The 23,599-nt window shown below is 42.0% G+C and overlaps 2 protein-coding genes across 5 annotated transcripts in view; one reads left to right on the top strand and one right to left on the bottom strand.

The window, feature by feature from the left end:
- The window catches only part of LOC102204476 (uncharacterized), a 41,844-nt gene extending 32,525 nt beyond the window's left edge, over positions 1-9,319 (bottom strand). The window contains exons 1-5 of one of the 3 annotated variants that reach the window (XM_013909743.1): positions 8,970-9,319; positions 6,361-6,565; positions 5,241-6,258; positions 3,899-4,039; positions 2,693-2,841 (exon numbers count right to left, since the gene is read on the bottom strand). In XM_013909743.1, coding sequence (XP_013765197.1) covers positions 2,693-2,841; positions 3,899-4,039; positions 5,241-6,258; positions 6,361-6,565; positions 8,970-9,238 — 1,782 coding nt within the window. In that variant the 5' untranslated portion in view covers positions 9,239-9,319. The remainder of the gene's footprint in view (positions 1-2,692; positions 2,842-3,898; positions 4,040-5,240; positions 6,259-6,360; positions 6,566-8,969) is intronic. The other 2 variants (XM_005728851.1, XM_013909744.1) reach the window with 2 other exon arrangements.
- A 968-nt stretch (positions 9,320-10,287) lies between these two features.
- csmd2 (CUB and Sushi multiple domains 2) overlaps positions 10,288-23,599 on the top strand; it is a 262,154-nt gene continuing 248,842 nt past the window's right edge. Inside the window, exons 1-2 of one of the 2 annotated variants that reach the window (XM_005728850.1) lie at positions 10,288-10,587; positions 10,787-11,152. In XM_005728850.1, the coding sequence (XP_005728907.1) occupies positions 10,978-11,152 (175 nt within the window). In that variant the 5' untranslated portion in view covers positions 10,288-10,587; positions 10,787-10,977. Of the gene's footprint in view, positions 11,153-23,599 lie in introns of both variants that reach the window. The other variant, XM_013909751.1, reaches the window with a different exon arrangement.

The following is a 23,599-nucleotide window of genomic DNA, read 5'->3' as shown; positions in this document are numbered from 1 at the left end:
TCTGGTGCAAATTACTGACCTCTGTCATCATTTTAGGTGGGGGAACTTGCACAATCGGTGGCTGACTAAATACTTTTTTGCCCCACTGTACATATGTGTATATATATGTATACATATGTATACATATGTATGTATATATATATATATATGACCTAGTTAAGTGACCTTGAGGTTTTCAGAAAGTAGTTAGTATATTAGTATACAGAATATTACAGAATATTACAGAATATTCTCATCCATACAGTCTACCAAGGGGAAGCATCAAGGATGGAGAGATAGAACAAGGTCTTTTTAGATATTCCTTTCCAGATTCTAGCCTTTCTTTCTGTCCTGTGAAACTTTTATAGCAGAATATTTAGGTTATGGAGAGCATCAGAAGGAGAGCTGGCACATGAGTTAGACCTCTACATGTCTGAGAGCAAAACACTGACAAAGACAGACTGAAAGATTTGAAGATATGTCAGTGTCTAAGATAGCACTCATAACGTTTTCACGCCATCTATAAACATTTACTTAAATCTCAGCATCAGCTGTTTTGCTGCCAAAAATAAAACTTTCATAATGTCTCTCTCCATCAGCATCACACATTTTACAGTTTCTCCATCTCCAGTCTCTCTCCCTTGCCCAGGCTCGTCGCCTTGCAATTCATTTCTCAGTAGACATCAAGAGACCTTCACATTGCCACTTCTACCCAGGGGGAATGTGCATTGCAGCTTTAGTAATTATTCTGCTGGATTGGTAGTGCTTAGGCCAAAGGGGCAAACCTTAGAGTGCAGCAAGCCTTGCTGTCACTGTCACCATCGCACACGCTAAAAGAAAGTGCAGCCCAAATTTAAATAGGTCAGAGACTAAAAAGGGCAGAGTGAGAAAGAGGTGAAGATATAAAAATGTGGTGTTCTGTTTTTAATGGAGAGAAGAAACTTTTTTTTCTTCTCGCTTTACTCACACTGCTAACTCTTTTCTGAATCAAGACAAAAGGAAGATTAAGGAGTCTTGGATGTCTTAGAAAGGAGCTGCCAAAACAGCTTCATGGATGGAGGATCTCTCCATTAAAGCATATGCATTCATTTGGTGTTTAATGATGGTGCTGGAGGGTGCTGACATACTAAAAATCACCCATAGGTGTTTAGCCAGGCTGAGATCTGGGTCCTTTTTCTTCAGTGCAATGTTTTAAAGATCCAAAATTCACCAAAATAAAAGAATGGGTAACCCAATTCAGTCACTAGCAGCATGGACCTTCATTTCAGGTAAAACAGGCTCTCCTGGACATTCCTGCTGTATGCATCATACCACCAGCTGTCTAAAAGTAATTACTCAGGATACGCCACAGGATCACAACAGTCACATAATAATGTCTAGTCATTTTCTTTATATCGCCAGTGCTTCAGTCACAGTGGCTCCTCCGGGAAGAGCAGCAAGAGTGACAGTCGTGACCGAATGTGATGCTTCTGTCAGGTAACTGCACAACTTGCTGTATTTGGTTTGAACAACACTAGTCTGTCAGAACCCGCCCACTCTGCAAGTATATAGTGAAAGTAGGTGTAAAAACAGATGTAGCTGAAATGATAACAGCTTTTTTCCTAAGGTATGAGATACTTCAGCATGACAAAGGTTGGACGGTAAAGTCATTGCCTGTGCTGTTTCTATCTCTTAGGTAATGCTGTAAGCAGGCAACATTATTGGACTGACCATAGTTTAAACATAGACTGTACTTAAAAGATGGACAGGCCCACTGTGATGTCACCATTTCATTTCTTGAAGCCAACAGACATTGCATATTCATATTGCCCAAATACTTTATTCTATCTTGTTCTTCTTTACAAAGTTAACACCAGGCTGTATTTAGTAAGACTCAAAATTAGCAATCGAGATCATAATGTCAAAAGACTTTAATGAGGTTACAGGTGAACAAAGCCAAGGGCCTCTGAGCACACTTAAAAATACTGTTTTTAAAAAAATAATCATGCATGTACAACCCCTACAACTCACTCTTGAACACAAATAAAACAAAATATATGTAGAGTAGGGCTGTTCGATATAACTATATATATCAGATGACGATATAAAAACGTCTATCGTTTCATTTTATGCTATCGTTTGTTTCGTGATGTCGCAAACTGTTTGCGGCAATATTTTTTTCATCGTTTTGATGGTGACAGTAGTGGCTGTATTAATTTCTTAAAGTTCTCTCTTTCTCTTATATTTAATATAACCACACTACGGATGGACAAGCGCCTGTTTTTATGCGTTGTTAGCAACAACGATGGTAACAGCATCGCGTGTCCGCTTGTTTATTTTCCACATAAACCTTTCACAATAAAGCTCAAGATCCTGTTGAGACTTTTCAAAATAAACTGAATCATGCGAAAGATGCAGAGTGTTTACGGATCAGAAGCAAAAAAAAAAGAGCCGTCGGGTGCTAAAAAATAAACCTTAGACTCCAATGTTAGAATAGGCTTTTGCCCGCAGCACGCTGTGTAATAAATGCTCACAAAGAAAACAGCGTCCGTTACAGCTTATGTCTAAAAATATATCGTTACTCGACTCCAGGTACACGACGCCCAGCTGGAAACACTTCACGCAAGTCGAGCTGCTCGAGATTCACAGAATTTACAGAATTCATATCGGGATATGAGATTTTGGTCATATCGCACAGCCCTAATGTAGAGAAGTAACTGTTTAGTACGCTCACCTGATAGCCAGGAGGGTTGCAAAATCTGACAAAGTGGATTTGGTTGCAGGGGTGAAAGCAGCACTGTTTCAAGGTTATCACCTTCTGATTTGATCCTGGATGGAAAACTGTTGCTTTCTTGTTGATTTTTGGAGTAGCACCGTATTCAGCTTTAAAAGCAAAAAAAATGAAGGACAACTAGTTAAGATTGAGAATGCTGGAAGCTTCTATACTGAACCTACTTTCTTAATTAAAAAAAACAAACAAACAGTTTTTACATTAGTGAATCCCAGGAAAATTATAATATTTTTTAGGATACATAAATTTCAAATATGATATGTCCCATGTATACGTACCCTTTGGGGGTCTTACTTTGATAGCACAAAAGTAGCATCAATAATATTCATTTTTATCACTCAAACACTATTTACAGACTTTTAGCTAAAGCATGAAGACTGTTGATTTTTCAGCTCCACTGCCTTGCAAAGTTTCTGCAGTGGTTACATCACTCTGTTGTTTAAACATCTTGTTAATGCATCTTCTGCTGCAACACATCCAAACACGCGTGCCAAAGATTTGAATTTATACAGAAAACAACTGCGTGTGCTCCTCCGCATTTAAACTGTAAGTGCAAACACACAGAATCACAGAAGCTCTTAAAACCACATCTGACTTGCAGAATTTGATCTGAGGCAGAAAACAGATGGATTAATGAAATTTCTGTTCAATATCTGCTTTGGAACCAGAAAGATATGTGCGTGTTGTTAAACCACCACTTTATTATTTACTGTATATCGATATCAGACCACCTCAGTGCCAGAGACCTGCCAGCGTTCAACGTCGAGCTTGATAAAAGGCAATTTTTAATTGATGTCACAAACAGTAACAATGGTGCAAGATGGAGCAGCAGCCATTTCAACTTCAGCCTCATTTGCATCCAGTAATTATGCCAAAATATCACAATTAATTTGACAATGATATATGGATGTATGAAAACTCTAAACGCTTGATCTTTGAGGTGCAGCAGAGTAAAGGACAAAATGGCATTCTGTAGCATTTAGCATTGAGAGCACTGCAAAATAAGGGATCGGGAATGATCATGATGAATTCTTCATGTGGGCCCACAGTGAAACGTAATATCCGATGTCCTCTGAATGTGTCATCCAACACATATATACGCACACACACAAGCACACATTACCTGCAGATGCCAAGATATAAGTTTACCTTTGGCTTTGTTAATGGTAACTATCTGCTGAAAGGTAGCAGGTCTGGCTTTCTCCTGAGGGGCAGCTGCTTGCTTCATGCCTGCCTTGGCAGCATTAGCCCAGGACCTGGCACTGACACCCACGCCATCTGCACCTGCAACTGCAATATGAACAGCAAGGGAACGCGGATTACTGCTATGGGCATTTTGCATGCACTGTGTCCTGTCTGGCCTGTGCCATAGGTAAGCCTAAATAGAACTGTGTTCTTCTCAGCTGCAAAAAACCCCCACAAATTTTCTGCAGTCTCCCCCTCTGGGGATCGACAAAGTGCTATTGAATCAACAGGGCCATGCTATCAGAGAGTATATTCTATCATATCAGTGCTGGCTGCGAACTGCTGGAGGAGGGCTAGCAGTGTGTATATCGCATATGCACATTTACTGAGCAAAGCAGAGCCGCCTTCAGTTACAGCTCTGCACCTGTTAAAAAGGCGAGGGGAAATCAAACAAGACCAAATAGATTATACTGTTCCATACGATATATAAATATAGCTGGAATAGGAAAGGAACGACTTCTCCAGCACAAAGTTCCTTGAGGTACTGTATCCACTGTACAAGGCATACTCTCTACTTAAAATGAACATGTACTTATGCATGTGTACTTATATCTGTGCTCTGTTCTGCACCAACAGGAAGGCTCACCGTGTAATTCACTTTGCCACTGCAAAATAATCCCCTCATTAAAAGAACATTTTCCCACTGAGTCATCCAAGTGAGCAAGTACTTCTCAGCAACAGCAATGCAGAATCACAGTGTGTTAACACCTACACAGAGACATGTTTGCAATGTTTGCAAGCGCAGATGTGTCTGTGAGTTTGTGCGCACATCTGGGTGTTTGTTGAGGATTAAAGGTGGCAAAGCGCTGCCCTGTGATTGGTAAAGTTGCTTTGATGTTTCATCTGGCTATTTTTCTATCAGTAAGTAGAACTCAAGGACAGAAAACAAAGTAGTAAAGCCACCTGCTTCGTGGCAGAAACAAAAGAGCTCCGTTAAATGGGCTTCAAAAATAACCGAGGAGAAAAAAAAATGTAGCAGTCTGAGAGCTGGACTCTTTGACAAGCTAGAGTTTCTGCCTGGGACAGGCTGCTGCTGCTCCTCCTCTCCTGTCTTTAATTACCCAAGTACGAAGGTGTCTCTAATATTAATAATGCATTGTCAGAAAGAGATAATGTGAGAGTATTTCTAGCTCCAGAAAGCTTTAAGAGTGGCATAAAGTTATATTTGTCAGCACCAGATTATTTATACTGCCTGATCGAAGGAGAGGCATGTTAACGGCATAGAGACACATGGCAGATTTATTACCTCTAGGCGGCGGCTGCTTGTTGGCCTTCCGTTGCTCACAGCTGATGGTGGGAGAGTTGCGATGGCGGACTGTGCCAAATGTTTGAAGGTCCAGCACAGATTTCTGATCTCCTGCACAGATGGAGGAGACCTCGTGGGGCGAATTTTCCAATCTCCTCTCATGGGAACCCCTACAGCTTTGGCAGTGGCTTGGAGTAGAAATGAGAACTCCTTTCCCCTTTGCATCATTGGTCTTGGGATTCCTCTGACGCAATCCACCAAGCGCTAAAGGGTTCTTTGGGGGCTGGAGGGCTGGGAAGTCAGCCAGGAGGTCATAAGCCTCTTCCTGCACTGGAAGAGGTGCTTTGGTTTTTGAGTTTGCCTCAGGTGCTTCTGGTTTGCCTTGGATGGGAGCCTGCACAGGGTCATTCACGCCACTTGCCAACGTGACAGTGGGTATGTCATGTGGGTGGAATGAAAGGGGAATCTCCCACTGGCTTTTTATCTTCCCCAAGGCTGGAGGCCCTGTGAGAGATAGCGGAATGCCAGCGTTGATGGTGGTGAGAGCAGGAAAGTCTTCATCAGCTGTAAAAAAGGAATCCTGCTCATTGTCGCAGCTTAGCTCAACAGATGAGCTTGGAATTTCCTTTTTCTTCACCACTTTTGCACTAACCACTGAGGCATTATTGCTGCTGTCGCTGGCACAACTTTGCACCCCCGGTAGACTAACAGCATCACTCTCATCACTAGAGTAGCTGTCTGAGCCCCTACTTGCATTCTGCTCTTTCTTGCTTCCACATTCATCCCCGGGTAGTTTAGAAGGGTGTAGAGAACCTTGTCTGTCTGGCAGGTGTGGGGTGTGGCCTTCAAAGCAGACAGGATTTGTCACCAGATGTTGAGGTGCAGGTACAGAGCTCTGTGTGCCTGTTCTGCTGGATTGAGAGACCTGCATCTTCTGAAGAGAGTTTTCAACACTCCTTTGTTTATCTTGCACATCCCTCTCCCGACAGGACTGCGAAATCAAAAACAATGGAAAATACTGCTTGCATTAATTAGCGAGTTTTAGCCGAATACGGATAATGCTATTTTTATTCATGCTGAGAAAAGCAGATGTTATTAGATTTGATTAAAAAACCCTCACCGACTTTATTTTTCCACCCGCCTCTTCCTTAATTTGCCTCATCTCCACTTCCAGCACAGGGCTCAGCACCCGTGCGGGGTTGGATAGGCCGTGATGTCTGCGGCCCGAGAGATAAGGACAAGGAAGGGTGAAGTCAGTGTGGTATTGCTTCTTGTCCTCCTCATAGTGCGTGTAATCATCTGTGTCTTCTTGCTGCTTCTCAGCCCTGGACAGGAAGAGAAACACAGACACGTAGAGTGTGTGTGTGTGTGGCAGGGTTAAACAGATCTTTTTGCATGTAACAGGCTATCACAGGATAATTACCGCCACTTCAAGGTTAGCCAGCTCATGTCATCTTGTGTGCACCTTCTTTTTTCCCCCCGTGAAGAAAATGAGAAAGCTTGATAGCGATGTCACTTAGCTTCCCGTGCATTGTGTGTTAGGCATGCTTTTTGAAGGCGTTTATAAATTAAATGACATTCATTTTCATACTAAATCACTGTGGTGATCATGCATAAAGAAAAGGTCACTTGTATCACGAACAGGCCAAAATGGGCTTAATTGGAGGTACTGTCAGATTTTCTGCTTTCTGAGATCGCATTTTAAGATGCTTATGCTTATTTCACCTCCAGGTGAAATAAGCAGTGTTTCTTTGTTTTGTTTTGTTTTGTTTTGGAGGGGGGGGTTACCCTGCATAAGATCCAACAGGTAAACCAGTTTCCCTAGAAAATAAGGAATCACAGAGTCCACGGCTCCAACCTGTATGTATGATGCATCACCCGCTTCAAAGCATGACTTTTTAATGAGGCTACTCTTTAGTCACCAGCCTGTCGACTGTCGAGCTGCGATGCGGAACAGACGGTCCAGTGAGACCCGGGATGCTTATGATAACGGAGACGTCATGGTAGCTCTGGGCGGTGGGTGAGCAGATGGTGTACATTAACATTATACAGTGGGTTTATGACCGCACAGCAGCCCAACTGATCTCCAATGAAGTCTTGGGATCTTGGTTATAAGTTATAAAGAGGCTACAACTCCACATCCATCCAGTTAATCCATTTATTTTCCCATAACCCTATCTGTCTTAGGCAAAACAAATGTTATGATTTCTAAAATGAGCCTGTGGGCCATTTTAATTAAATAGAATACACAAAATATAAATAGAAACTTTAGACTGGCCTGTGGGTTTAGACAGTCAATCGTAATTTTGCTTTTTGATTAGTCAAGGTTAAAATAAACTACCAAAAATAGACACTTTATCCCCATTTTAACTCTAGCCTATGACTGATGTTGCCACGGTAACAATCAATGACAGTTGTTTTGAGCTGAGGTATTCAATAAAAGAGGGAGAAAACATTGCTGTGGAGAGAGAGCACTAAAATGCCAGAGTTTTTAGGAGACCACAGTAACCTACTGGAAACAAAGGAAACAATCCTGAGTCTGACTGAAGTATTAACAGAAGTGCTGAAACCTGCCACATTAGGAAATTCCGTCACAGGCTTGCACTGTGTTCATTATAAGCAACAGGAGGTTTCCATCACTGTAATCTCTTTTTTTATCCACATTTTTTTTTGTCATTATTATATTATTTTTGCTGAATGTTCCAAGTAAAACGTCCTTGCAACAACTGAATTCATCCAAAAGGAAAGACCAATTTTCTGCCAGCGTAAACAAAGCCAGACAGTTGCATAGTGTTACTTGGTCGGCCATGTTTTTCTTCTTTAGAAAAAAAGAAAATTGCAATTAATCTAGAAAACATTGTATGGTAGCGCTGCTTCAGTCAGAGGTCGAACTGCTCTGTGCAATGAATACATTGAGCTAAAATGAACTGGCACTTACATAGTAACTTTGTACCCAGTTGAGTAGAAAGGTACTTACATTCCTCCCTGGAGGAGTCAGGGATCAAGCCAGTGACCTTCAAACCAGCAGATGACCTGCTCTACCAGCTGAGCCACAGAAACCCCTAATAACCCTGGGGCTGCCCCAAACCAGATTTGTTCTGATTGGCTGCTCCTCCTAAACACGAGGTCTGAACAGTAGATGGGAGGAGCTTCTTCACAAACAGCAGACTTTTGAGATGCTGATATAAAGGGAATCTGTTCTCACTGATATCATAGGGAGTCAACAGTGGGAACTTTATCATTATTATACAGCATGATTATTAATGACTCATAAATTACCTGATCTACTGAACAATAAAGTATTAAACATTTGAATGCTGGGTTTCAATAGTTACTACTTATAAACTATATTAAAGACGCTTGTAAACTCCAAATTATAACTTCACCATCTGCATTATTACAAAACAAAACAAAAACACAGAATACTGGCTGTACCTGTTGCCATCTCCTATATTAGATATTACAGTGTTAGCACTAATTACTGAGGAGCCTACCGCTTCCCATTTCATCTAAATTAGATGAAAGCACACCCCAGGAACAAAATGATGAAGCTGCTTGAGCTTCATATAGACAGACTGATTAAACCTGGATAAAGTGTGATATGAGACATAGTGGGTTCGCAGTGAGGTTAATTTCATAGCTTATGGGTTTATAAGCGATATGAAGGCATGTTTCATCGCTTATGATGGAGAGGTCAGTTATAGCCTGTATAGCCACAGATAACCCTACCTGTGACTTGACATTATGACTGAAGGAGTGTCGTCTTTACTAGCTTGGATTTCCAGTGAACTTTGACCTCTTCCGGGTTTCACCTGGGTAGCTTTGCTCCAGACAATTTTGCACACCATATCATAGCTGTCCCTCGGTGCGTTTGGATGAATCCAAGCGAAACGCGGAAATGGCGCAAATGCGCCGAGGAACTGATTTGAAGTTACTGACGTCAAGTGATCTTCTTCCAGAGGGACCATTTTCCCTCTGCTTTTCGTATACATGGCCATATCGGTCTTCTTTACAGAGTCCAAATGTGTATTTTTAAGCTGTTTCTTTTTTTCAAAAGCATGTCAGCATGTTAGGCTGTCATGGCAACCAGTATCAGTTCCAGAATTTCAACAATTATCCAGCGGTTGTAAGGAGACATTTCATTTCTTAGTATTTCAGTGCCTGACATAAATAAGTTGCTGCAACATTTCTCTCCAGTAGATGGAGGGGCCTTCCCCTAGTACATCTGGGCTACATGCATGTAAGGGTTCCCCTGGCCAGCTGTAAGCGTAAATATTGTAAGTACAGGAGGCTTCAGAATCTCAGTTAGATCTATTTCTTGAACTCCTGGGAAAAAATGCAAGATTGAAGCCCAGAACAAGCTGGTGAGGATGAGTGAGCAATCCAGCGTTAGCAAAGTTTAATTTAATGCTGCATGAAGACTATTTATGGCCTCCATCATATATGTCGGGGTTGAAGGCCGACACGCCTTTCATTATCCCAACTGTTTCCACGCGCGCAGCATTATGAAAAAACTAATTATATCGGTCATATGCAAAAGTGGAAATGACATTCAAATTTACTGGCCAGGGTTCTGGCCTGTTAAGCATCAATTTCACGTTTAGTGAGCAGCAAGTGGACTTCTGTGCTAAACTGCCGGGAAATCCCATTGCTGGTCTGAATGGATGGAGACAATGGCCTTGTTGGTGGGCTCCCCTAAATCTTACTTTTACAAATTTGATTAAGGCGTATTAAAGGTTTCGTATTATTGTTATTATCATTGTTGTTGTTGTTGATGTTGTTGTTATGGTTGTGATTATTATTATCGGGAATGGCAATCAATGCATAGAAATTGGAAGAGAAGGGTTTAAAAGCTAAAACTTATAACTTACATACGCCCTTAATGAGTTTATTTTGAAATGATGTTCCAGCACAAAAAATGTGGGTAGATGATATGACTAGTGATGGTAGTGAGGACAGCCAACCGAGAGCTGAGAGAGCGAGAGAGAGAGAGAGAGAGAGAGAGAGAGAGCGGAGAGAGAGAGCGGAGAGAGAGAGCGGAGAAGGAGCAGGTCTGCAGTCGGAATCTTGGGCGCCGCGCAGACCCGAGACGACTGTGTCCAAGCGCTGAGATACTGGGAATACATACTGCATATTTCTCTATGTACAATAAGATCGCTGACCACACTCCGGCGTTGGTTGAAAACTTCTCAAACCAGGCAATCTTTCTCTGATCCGGATATCCTCCGTGGTTCTAACCAGTTCGTTCATCCTTCCTCTGAATTTCGGTCTCATGTCGACTTAAAGCGTGGATTACTGGCACCGTATATGCTCTTATTAACTGGAGATAAATTAGACAGAAGGACAAGTAAGTGTTGCCGGAGAAACTAGAGGAGGAATCTCCTGATTTCTTTTTTTTCTCTTGACGTGTATCTGGTAATCTCAGTTATATGCGTGGAGCTGGCGAGGGTTCTTTTGTGATTTTTACTCGTGCTGGGCAGATCACTGACCACTTGAATCGCGTCCCCCCTTTGGTTTGCCTTCCCCTCTTCTTTCCCCTCCTTTAGGTGTGAAATCTATCTTCTCAGACAGAGACTCTGAACCCCTCGGTCCCCGCATGACATGGTTCAGTCCAGCTGCGAGCTCCGAGCCTCCTCCATGCATTGGGATTTTTCTCAGCGCCGACACCGAGTGAATCTCCCTTTTCTGACCGTTTGAAAACTCGTCGAGCCTGCCAGACCAGAGAAAAAGCCCTGCCATGACCGCCGCTTCAAATCAGGACGGAGCAACGGGACTTTTCAGGAGACCGGAATGCGCAGGCAGGAAAGTGGACGGAATACGGATTTTTGCTCTAATGAAGGCGGGAGTGCAGGCGCACCATTGGAGCCGGATGCTGTTCTTATATATGGGGCTGCTGGTCGCCTCAGTAAAGGGTAAGTCCCCATCTTTAGAGCTGAAGACATGCAAAATGCAGCAGGCTTACCCCCACCCCCCTCCACCGCCCACCCTTTCCCAATCCCTGACTGAATGCAAATCAGTATCAGCAACACGCAGGCACACGCTCATCCTAAAGGCGCATTTAGGATCAGGCTCGCTCCGATGTTGCTCTTCCACCTCACAAAGTTATTATAGGTGGCTGGTTGGGTGGCTATTTTCGTGACAAGCGGATCGAGTTTCGAGCTTCCATCCTTCACTCTATTGATGGGTTTCGTTAAAGGACTGAGCAAAGCTGGGCATTTTGTTAAAAACAGGAGGGGAGCGTTAAATGTGCTGCATGGACGTACTGACGCCGAGTGAATGAGGGCTTCACACGAAACCCTCGCTGTTAGTGCAGCATGTGCTGCATGCATGAGGAAATCCACCGAGGTGGTCGAGCGGGCGGCTGATTGTGATGCTGTTCAGTCCAAAAGGTGTGTGCGTGTGCGTGCGTGCACGTGTGCGCGGGCGCACTGTGGGTCATGCTCTTCTTTGGGACTGCTTCTTCTCAGTTCTTCCTCATCGCATCCACAAGCATTCTTAACTTGTGAAGCAACCACCCATAAACAAATTTTGCGTGTAGTTTCTATCTGTTGTCGTGCATGCATGGGGAGGCAGGCCTAATTAACTTACTTTGGGTTTTCTGCCCTTGATTAATTTCAAATGGAAATCTTGCAACCGGAGCCCGCGCATTCAACAGATTATCATTACTAATAATTTACTTCCACGTCCAGTTCTGATGTCTTCCTGAAATGTGAGGCTCTGTTACAAATAATCTTCTTCTTCTTCTATGAGACATGTTACGAAAAGCATATTTAGAGCTCAGGGTGTTTCGGGGAAGAGCCGCAATGATTTTTGCCGTCCCGAGCAGGTCCTTTGGCAAAGAAAGCCAACCGTTTTATCACTGTCTTGGCTCCCTACCAGAGAATGGACACTATTTTTAGCAAAAGCCAAGAATACTGCCATGGCCACAATATGAATTTGACAGTGAGTCATTGCTCTGTGTTAGCCCACTCATGCCTTTTTTGGACGGCTCATAATCCACAAGTGAGTGGAAATAGACACATTTTCGGCATCACCATAAGCGCACACACTCACACACACGCTCGCACACACAGTGGGCCGTGCGATTTCACGATGTGTGAAAAGTGCGAAAGTGTGCTTTGAGGTTGAGCGTCACCCTCAAATCCTCCCACCAAAATAACTCCCACTCTGTCACCCACCTTTTGCTCCAACTTGTGTCATCAACCACCCAACATTTAAAATAAAATTTAAAAAAAGAAAAGAAAAGAAAACGTGTTTCAGCGCCGGTAAGGCGTAGCTTTATCACACACTCAGTTCAGCTCCTAATGATAGTGACAAATCTCCCTCGACTCTCCCGTGGAGTAAATCTCAATGCAGCTATATTCGGAGGAGACTGCTTGTTTTATTTGCGCCCTGGGAGCTCTTTATTGCCCACTTTCTTGCCGTTTGGCTCTACTTTTGGAGCCGATAAAGCGACTTGAACTTATCGCACATATTTACGAAGAGCAGAGGGGACTAGACTATCCATCTAGCCGCCCACCCACTGTATAACAACCTTTACTTTAAACGCTGTCGATAAATATGTTTGACTCACCACGCGTTGAGGTGGTCTGCTACATCCCTCGGTGCTGCAGCCACCAGCAGTTGCCCCATCCTCCCATTGAGCGGCACCAGAGCCTCACACTATGCTGAGGGGCGGAGCGGGGGAGTGGGGAAGAGGAGACTTCGAGTTCCTGGCGTTTCTGTCTCCACATACTTTTATCAAGTGTGGCTCATATATACACACGCGTATACGAAAGTGCTAACGATTCCGTTACAGGCTGTGTGTGACAGTCATTCTTAGGCTCTTTTACGCCGTCTTAGTGGATCAAGCGGACTTTCTTTACTGTACTAATATCAGTATCGATCCCTGGGTCCGTTTGAGACAAAGATAGAGACGTGTGAAAGGTTTCTGATTATAATAAATAAGAAAAGAAAAAAGAAAAATATGAATAGAACCGCGCGCTGTCTACAAGGGATCAAAAGCAGCTGTCCCCACTGGACCCGCCGCTCAATAAACAGTTATCAGCCTCCATTCATTTGAACGACCAGGGCAGGGAATGCAAAGGCCGGGGATGGAGGGGAGGGGGAATCGAGGATGACGTGTCCTCTCCTATCCGGGGAGCGTTTTCGGCTTTCTTAACTCCAAGTCCAGCGGTATTATCATTCGTCAGCGGCGCATGAGACAGCCTCTCAGCATGTCCATTTACACGCAAGATCACGCTCTGTCGTGCTCTCCTTTATATAAAGCACGGCGTTGTGCTCATGATGCAACTTGCAGTAATGTTATGAGGACTGGAGGGCTTGATGCTCCTTTCCTTTTTATCTCCTTTATTTTATTTTATTTATTTATTTTTTACTTGATGATATTTGCTTGGATTCGCATGAGGCTCCTGAAGAAAGAGACGGGCTGTGTGTGTGCGTCTGGCGTGGAAGAGTATGTTTATGTGGCCAGTCCAAGAAGTCCAAGAAATAGAGCCTTGTTAACCTTGATCAAGTCTTTACTATTTTCTCTCACGTCCAAGAACATTTCACACAAACTCGAGTATATTCGTTTTAAATCCTACTAGAAACAAAGAAGCCCTTTAAAAGTTTAAAGTATGAAAAAAATAGTTAAATTCGCAATTGATCAAATCCGGCAGCAGTGAAATCTGTCTCCTAAGACAGTATATCTCATTTTAAATCTCATTTTAAATAAGTACAATTCTTGAATTCACCTCACTTGACACAAGGGGAGCTACAGAACTCACTGTAAGGTGACTTTTTTCAGCACCCAGGACAGCAACAGGTGCCGCCCTATCGGCTACACAGTGGAAATTCTCTCCAGCACCATGGACAGCTCCCCACAGTACACCATCGATAAAGGATTTGCTGGCTTCAAAAGTCAACACTTGAACTTGTCCAACATTTATTTTCCCCACAGCTTTAAACTCTCAGTTAACCTCAGACCCCACCCCCTCCCTCCTCCCAACTGACAGGATCACACCACAAGGGTTTTGCTCTTCTTCTGGTTTTATATTGGATTTAGATTTCGTAAGCAAGTTCAACAGCAATCATGTCACAGACTGCACATAAAAGATGGACTTAGCTTTCACGTCTCAAAGTGAATCCAATGAGAAGAGCCCTTAAATTTCACTACTTTCTCACCTCCAACATGGGGTGTTTGCTTAAAGGCAACCAGTTATGTAGACATCTATATCCTCTCTTGATCCATCCCCTCAGTATAACCTTTCTAAAAAAAAATGTTGGTCTTTGTCATCAGTCGTCTCGAATGTAGCATGGTATTCATTTCATAAATTATTGTCCCAATTCTAGTTTAAAAAAAGGACTGTAAAGGAGGTGTGCTTTACGGCTCTTTTGTCATGCTTGGGTTTAAAATACCAAGATGGCAACAGTGTCTTTTATATACAGTTTATGCATCATGCACATTTATTATTTGCTGAGATAGTGTATCAAGCTAAAACAATCAGAAACCATGGCCATGTGAAAATTGAGCTTTGGCTTCTGCTCAGCTGTATCGGCTTAGACAAGTGTCCCAATTTTCCTCCCAGCGAATGCGCGTGCATCCTGCTTCCCCCTTTTGTTTCTCACCTCGCTCTCACCTGTCTGCCTGCAACTCTCAATTTCAAAATCCTCTTCTATCTGCACGCTCCGCTGCTTCCCGTTCTCCCATCTGCTCTCCACATTCGCCGTTGAGCAAAATGAAAAGGAGGGAACAGATGACATGATCAAGTTACTCAAAACTGAGAAATGGTTGGAATGCAAACCAGATGTTTATTGCTTGACTTGAACAGAGGCGGGGGGGGGGGGAAGCTGTGTAGTTGAGGGTGAGAGAGAGTGCGCGGTGGTCAAGATGAAGAAGAAGAAGAGGTCCCACTAAGGGAAAAAAAACAGCAGGCAAGAACTGGCTTTGAGGGGAAATAAGAGGCAGAGAGAGGATGCAACTGTTGGAGTAGATGGAGGATAAGCTTACACCAGCTGAGAGATAATCTGGGCCCTATGTTTCTGTGCCTTTTGAGTGCCTGGTGATTTCCTTTTTCTTCAGTAAATTATCTATTTAGAGGGTTCATTTTCTTATCAGACATCAAGCAGACTCCTATTTCAACAACTAACAGCTTGTAAGTAAGCTTGTGGGCATGTGTATGTGTGAGGTTGGATGAGTTTGTGAGCTGTCACCCCCATTCACTCGAGGATGATTAGACTAAAGTGATGACAAGCAGGTCTTTAGCTAGTTCAGAAAGTGCCACAGAGAGGCTGTTTGTGCACGTGCCCCGGCGTGCACGTATCTGTCACGCGCGTGTGTGCACACAGCTCTCAGATGATGCCAGTGCCCCCCTCCTCACGAGCACTGTTACTTCCCCACCCACCTGCCGCTGTGTCAACCTGCTCCTCTGTCTGTCTTGCCATCGCTCCTTCTCCTTCTCTCCTCCCTCACCACCTCGTCTTTTCTTCCTTCGTCCTCCTCTCTAGTGATTCATACCGTCATCTTTCTCCAGATGGCCAGAGTTCTGTCACTGTGCTTCGTCACAGTGATAACAGCTACAGCGACTCACACGCGCACACAAACACACGCACCCAGCAGTTTGTGCACACTTGCATACAACCCTTCCAAAAAAAGAGAAAAAGCCTTCTTAAATGCATTTAAGCCAACTTCTGCATGACCGTCTTCACCGGTTTTTACAAAAGCTAAACACAAAGTAGACATTCAGACTTTGTGAGCATATAGATAAAGGTATAACAACATTCAGGAAGATCATATTAATTTAAATTTACTTTAATTAAATATGATCCATGCCTAAGACTATGGTATTTATGGATCTTGTTGTTCGAGTTCTAAAGTCAGTACTTCACATCCAACCAAAGCCACCGGAAATCTTGCCAACGAAATCATCTGAATTCTTTTTGATATGACTCCCAGCTTGTCGGAGAGAACAACATTAAATTAATAAATGTATGTTTTGGCTCATTTACTTATCCAGGGAATATGAGTGGAGCAGTATTGCTCTGTTCTGGCAGTTCTAAGGCATCACGTTCACTGGTTGCAGAATAGCATGTGCCCTTAAGCTCCTTAAGCATGAGTCATTCTATTCACCCGTATTTTGTCTCCGTTGTTCCAATCGAGCTCCATTAAAGACATTTGATGGGGACTGGACAGGTAATGGTAAATTGGCTTGCCATATGAGAATACATCAGTGATTTGTGAGGAGAAAGTGGCTGTCATTTCACTTTCATGCCTGTTCTCTTTCAGCAAACACCAGTGGAGGAGTGTGACTGAAATGGGCATCACCCATATGTGTAACGGCTGTAACAACAATAGAGCCGACGTGAGGTTTGAAATGTCAGGAACAAGCGCGTACATGCTAAGTCAATTTTCCCTGCATAAGTAAAGGTGAAATAAACACATCAATAATTCATCGCCACTAGCCGCATATCTGTGAACAGCTCTAGCACAGAATCCTCCATCTTGATTCAAATTTTCATCTTGCTGTTATCAGGTATGGGAATTTTCTCCAGCTATGGCAAATCCTCACAACGTGAGTGATAGACACAGATGCCCTGTCTGTCTTGTATAGACGCAAAGCTCAGGAAGGGATTTCTTTAGCTTCCTGATTTACACTGTCTTATCAGATATCAGTGATCCCGGAGATTGAAGATTAGATAGTGGGCAGGAGGTATCTTGTCCTTGTCCTTGTCTTTTTCTTCTTTATACTGCTTCTCTCTCTCTATTGAGCATATAGGTAATCTGTCTGCAGACTTTTTGTGGCAGCGAGGCGGGGAAGAAGCAGTAAATGTGTGTGGGAGTGTCTTTTACTCCTACACTTGCTCAAATTTAGATTTTGGTGTAGAAGGATACGTGTTTTGCTCCATCTCTATATTGTAGTCGGTAATGGAAGATAATTCTGTTTGATTAGAGAAGGACTGTTGTGCACTTCAAAGGAACAGTTCAGCAGCTTGGAGAAAAACACTCTGGTTTCTATTTAATATAAGTTGAAAATAGTAAGTTAAATAAAACCTGAGAAAGCAGTTAGTACATTTTTCATCGTAAATCAGGATAGAAGTTAGCTCTCAAAGTTGGAGAGTATTGATGCTGTGTGCCACAGCATCCCAAAATCTGCCAAAAGCTGCAAGGCTTGCCAACATTCTGACAATCTGATTCACAAAAATTAAAGAAACAACTTGGTGTAAATGGACTGAAAATGGAAGTGCTTCCCATTTCTGCAGCTGAATCACCGTCACCATCACATTTTTCTGCTAAGTGCTCTTTTGGGCTGGTGTTGACCAACTTTGCCGTTGGCTTTTGGGTAATAATTCAAGACATTAAGGTACAAAAAACACATAAGCATAAAAGCCACATTATTGCAATGTAATGGAGCAGATAGTGTGAAATATGTCTTTCTACAGGACGTCGACCACTAAAATACCACATGAAAAAAAATGACTGTGAGTTTGAATTCAAATCAGGACAAGCCCGATTAGCTACACCAATAATACATGAGATGTTTTTTTTTAAATTGATATCATATTAATATTAATAGCATAATATTGTTAACTGGAGCACACAAGTGGATCTGAATAATAATCACAGTGATTGAGCTGTCCTAACATAACGCGCTACAGCACGTCATCCCCTAGGTTGAGTAAATTCTAACAGTGGCAGGCAGTGCAGCTGCTTGCCTAATTGCTTTGTCAGTATCTTAAATAACAATTTATTGGTTTGTTAGTAGAGGTAAGCCATACAGCTGCAAATGATACCTCTAGGAAATTTGTGAAAAATCTGTAAAAAAAATAATAAAAAATTATAATAATAATAACACATAATAAAAAAAACTGAACAATGATTTATAGGACAGGCAGTAGAATTTTTTTTGTTTAGCACAAATAAAATTAAGGGCATTTTCCACCCTTTTTCAATTAGTTATTGTCATGGCAACTCATTGGCAACTCATTGATATCAATATACAAAAGCGGCCTAGTGTAGGCAGTGTTTTCTTTGGAAATTTGAAGTGAAAGTATAAAATGACTGTTTAACACTTCACACTCAGCTTAACAATAACTGAAGTGGCTTAACCGGTGTTGTCACATAATAACATTGAAATGGAAACACATTTTCTACCTTTCCAAGTTTTTAACCACCTGCTTAAACCCTTGCTTTTCTACTATGTAACTGCATCATTAATTTTTTATCCACCGTTTGTGCATCCTGGCGTATGAAGTGCAGTTTATATTTGGGTCAAACATCATCATCTGCTAGTGTCTTCTCATATTCGACAATGTGTTTTTGAAGGATTTGTTGTTCCCACCTTTAGCTGATATAGTTTTCTTGGCTAATTTGCAAATTGCTCTGCTTTGTTGGAGTTTGTTAAAGCAGCTCTGTTTTTAGGTATTAAATCATCATTGAACCTCTCGCTCTCAGACATGTTTGGGCTTGTGTTGTTGGTCATTGTACAAGGGAAAATAAACACATGACCTCACTACATCATTGGCATTGTGATAAGCTGTTTTTTTTATCACGTGAAAATTTATATGGGAGGTGTTATATCACAAATCACTGGTTCTTAGTGGATATTGCAGGCTCTAGTTGCATAGGTGACTCACTCCACTGTAGTAGAGCACAACTATTGCTGATATATAAGTATCAGCACTTATAATGGCTGATAAATGAAAGTGAACAAAGTAAAGAAAAGACAGGAGAAACACCCTTCAGCCATCTGATGAGTTTTGGTGTTGCGAGGTTTGTCTACTAGGGCACTCTGCAGCCTCCCTGTTAGCAACATATTTGGAATGCCATAAACATAAGAGCTAAACAATCTGAGCAGAGCTGTGCAACATATTAGCAAGTGATCCATGGCTTTATGCGACAATAAAACAAGATTATTTTTAAAGTGCATCGCCATATTATCTCAGTAAGGGCTAGTAAATAACTACATGTAACAAGTGTTAGGACAAACTATTTCTATCTGGGATAGAAAAAAAATATTGGCCAATATATCTGATTTTTAAATCATCAAGTATCTGTATTGATATCAATATTAAAACTCCTATCTACTCTGGAGATAGGATGGTGCTACTCTAGTCAAGGGCATCTTTTGCTTCCATACTAGCTTCAGTTGCTCTATGGGAGCCTAGAACTTGAGCTTACCCATCTCAAGGTACTACTGTTTATAATTTCTGCCAAACATCTTCAAATGTGAACTTTCTGGTCTTTCCTGGTATTTACACTCTTCTTCTCCCAAAATGTTGAATCGTTCCTTTAAGAGAATATTGTACTTGAGTTTGTTGTCAAAGTTCTTCAAGGCTAACACATTCCATTGATTTGTCGGCTAGACTTAGTTACCCTCAGTTTTTTGTTTTTGTTTTTTTAACCTGTTGTTATCACAGGTTTTCTTCTGCTTTGTGTTACATGTTCTGCTGAGAAAATAAATTCCTAATGAGAACAAGTGAGGGGAAAATATCCCCTTAAGTACTATTTAAGTGGACGAGAAGAAAACAGCATGGCAGAAAGCCATTGTGAAAGAGGACACAGATTCTTATAAAAATGTTTGTTAGAAATATTTCTTTACTCATGCTTGGTCTATTTTGATATTTATTTTTTTTTTAAACTATTAATATTAATGCTATCCGGTATTAGTGCAAATTAGATGCAATCTTGTGCCTGAAGCCCATATGGAAAAGATATATATAAATCTTATAAAGTTTGTATCTGTCTTGTGTGAAACTTGTATGAAAAGCATACAAGAGTGAAAACAGATATAAGATCCCTTGAAAAATTATACAATGAAACTTGTATGTTTTGGATACTTACTAAAACAATGTATGAAAGTAATGAGAAAGTGGCCACTTTCATGAGTAATCACATATAAGTTTTTACTATTTCTTTTCCATATGGGAGTACATGAGAATAATGATTTAATGGTTATTTAATTATTTTAACTTATAATCCAGGACTTAGATGCAAACTGCTAAAACATGTTTTTCTTTCTCACAGTCTAAACAAGTTAATGGTTGTAATTTGCACATATCTGTGGATTTAAAGACTCTAAATCTAACACCTAAAGCAATGTGGAAATCCAGAGTCTATGTAATGTAATGAGTAGCTGTGACATTTTATTTTATTTCAATATAAATTCTGATTATGTGACTGGGATGCACGCGGCCCATTGATTATGAATGTGGTCCACAGTTCACTTGAGCCTTCCTTGGGGGGCTGTTAGGCTCTGAGTTGAAAGGTTAAACTGCACCACAGTTAGCTGAAGGGAGGCAGATTGATCGTCTGCTCATCCGTCTCTCAGTGATAGATGGTATATTTCTGCTGGGACATTCCTGACCTGACCTTTGGAACAGTGCTTCCTCTCTGGTTTTAATATACATTACTCACAAAAGATTGAACGCTCACAAATGCCCACTCACTATCTAACAGACACGCAAGCATGAGTCTTGCCCGGAAGAAGGGTGTAAAATAATGTAACATGGTCACAAAATTATTCCACCTCCTATGGATGCTGTTGGTCCTGAAAGTGTAGTTTCCCCTGATTCCTCATGCAATGTAGGTGCAAATGCACTGGAGAATGTGAGTGGGATTATCAGAATATGTGGGGTCTAATGTAACTCAAAGAGCTGAGCTCAAAGATGTGAGGAGAATGACAATGAGTTGATAATTGACTTTCGCTGTTTCACACATTAGACTCACACGTAATTGTGTTTTTCTCCCCCCCCAAGAAGACTGGGAAATAAAATTGAAATGATTCGAGCAGCGCACACGTGTGTGTACATATGTTTGAACAGAGACGCGCACACCTGTGCGGGGTAGAGCGCGCTCAAGTATGAAAAAATGCTTGAAGACAGGGATTTGTCTTTATGTGTGCTTTCCTGTTACACTGTTGTCATGGGAACAGCATACAGCTTCTGTGTCAGGAGCAATGAATGACACTGAACTGCACTTGTTTTCTTTTCTTTTTTATTCATCCTCCACTCATTGCTAAAAATGCAAGTGTACGCACAGAGCTTAAGGACACATACGCAATTCATCGTGTTTTGTAAGGGAGGCCCATTTGCACCCATGTAGACTGATACACTAGGAAAGACAGAGGTCTTTCTGAAAGCGTAGAATATCAACTGTACCAGCATGTCTTCGACTCTGAATGGACTATTTTCTATTGATTAACTTGGTGCGTAGGTTGCTGCGGAGCTCTGTTGCTCACAGTAGCACCAACTTTCCGTAGGGCTGTTGGAATGTACTGATAAGAAAGTGAAAAAAAAATGATGAAGTCTACCTAAAACACTGATCTCTATGGAAAAGGTGCTAAAATCCTAGTGAGAGATAGGGTTTTTTTTTCAGGGGGTAGGTAGGTGGCTGTTGTGCAGGTCCTTTTGGCTGGAATGGTAATACTGCTGGTTAAATATGACCCAGCTGGAAGGAACTGCCTGGCTCTCCCCCTTCTCTTCCTCTGTCTGAGAGAACACATGCTTCATTGTGCTTCTTTTGCCAGCCCTGATAACAGGCAGGAATGTTTGCATGCATTCATGCAAATGTGCATTTCTGCACGCATCCCTCTTCAGTGTCTTCTTAGTATCCAGCCGCTTTTTTCAGCTCTTTAATCTTTAGCTTAATCTTTGCATGTGGGCGCTGTTTGTTTTCTTACCCCACACGTTTCAGCCTGCAGCTACGTTGCCTTGACAGTGAGTTTTTGTGGGGTTTCTTGCGCGTGTCAGTATTAACTTTGTGTGCCATAGGCATCAACAGATCCTTTCATAAAGCTTGCAGTGAGGATGTTGCAACTAGAACAACACTGCATCATTAGCACTGGTATTCTTAGCATGTGTTCCCTGATTTACAGTTGAGAGTGTGTGCTAACAAATGTATTCACATATCAGTTTCTTTGAGTATCCACTCAGAGAAATCACTGCTGTATTTTGACCTGACACATTCATGCAGCAGGAAGCCATTCCAGCCTTTGAATGTGCACCATTATGGAAATGGAAACTTGTTTTGTTTTGTTTTGTTTTTCTTTTAAGGAAAAAATAATAATTACCATTCAGCCCAGTGGAAACAACTTGTGCAAGGGAGGGCTGAGAGGGACCAAAGCCTATCACTAGCACCTTCCACTGCATTTGGCTTGCCTGTTAACGGCAGGAGGCATAGACATTAGCCAAATGTATGGGGGTGAGCCGGATCACTTAGCTCGCACATTTTCATTTTAATGGCGGCCATCGCAAGGTTAATTCAGATGTGATGCGGTCAAGACGTGCTTACGTGCTGACACGTCAAGAGACAAATGGTGGTGCTGAGAGGATCCATGGGGCGGAAGGGTTTATCTGTCCACCAGGGAGCAGTTATCGGTACACACACACACACACACACACACACACTAAACAATTGTTTTTTTGAAGTGTACTCATGGGCTAAGTTAGATGTGGATAGGCTATAGTAATACAAACAATAAACACACTCAAAAGGAAGCATTTCTTTAGTTTGAAATTTTTATTCCAGCTTGATGCTTTTTTTTCTATAGACTGCCTCATACTTACCATATATAGTATGCTTTTAGTTTGTCTTGGGAATAATGAAAAGGCTGAAATCATATGGATAAATGTACCACCAAATAACACCAACAGGAGCTGTTCCACCATGGAAACTCAGCACACAGTTTTTGTGCTGAAGCTAATGCCAGTCAAGGTCTGGAGCACTGCAATTATTGAATCAGCAGAGTGTTCACAACTTTTATACTATGTAACTTTATGTGGTCTGCTTCTACATGGGTGAGTTTGTAACTGCTGTCTGGTGAGGAAGGAGCGGCTAGCAGGTCCAGCAGGCATGTGGTGTGGAGGTTAGCTGGACAACTTGGAGGCCAGCCAGTTAGGCAGAACAACAGACCTTTATTTGGCGATAACAGACCATACAAGCCAGGTCTCCACGGCTCTACCCTATTCGTTCATTAGGGTTAGGTAGTTGCCTGCGCTAGCCCGTTACAATGGTATGGTCTCTCTAAACAGATGCATGGTGAGCAGCATGCTCGGCTGTAATGGCTGCCACTGCACTCACACTAGGAGACTCTCAAACTACCACAATAATAGAATGACACCCCCTAGTGGTGCTATACCATATAAATGGCTATTATGCTACAAGTTGCTGTGGTTCAGGCAACTGAAAATGGGACTGAAAATGCCTGAGTTCACAGATTAAGATTTGGGACCCAGAGTATGTGATGGAAAATATGGAAAAGGAAATCCAAAAATTCTGCGTGACAGGATGTAAACATTAAAGGAACGTTAATGGCATCCCACCGCAGCTTCTTCTAGACATAGGGATCGAAAGCACTGGAGGCAAAACACACACACACACA

This window comes from Pundamilia nyererei, unplaced genomic scaffold (genome assembly GCF_000239375.1).
Source record: "Pundamilia nyererei isolate P.nyererei 1_Seehausen unplaced genomic scaffold, PunNye1.0 scaffold00030, whole genome shotgun sequence".
Taxonomy (NCBI): Eukaryota; Metazoa; Chordata; class Actinopteri; order Cichliformes; family Cichlidae; genus Pundamilia; species Pundamilia nyererei.
The sequence above is the reverse complement of the archived record's forward strand: the minus strand, read 5'-3'. Positions and strand labels throughout refer to the sequence as shown.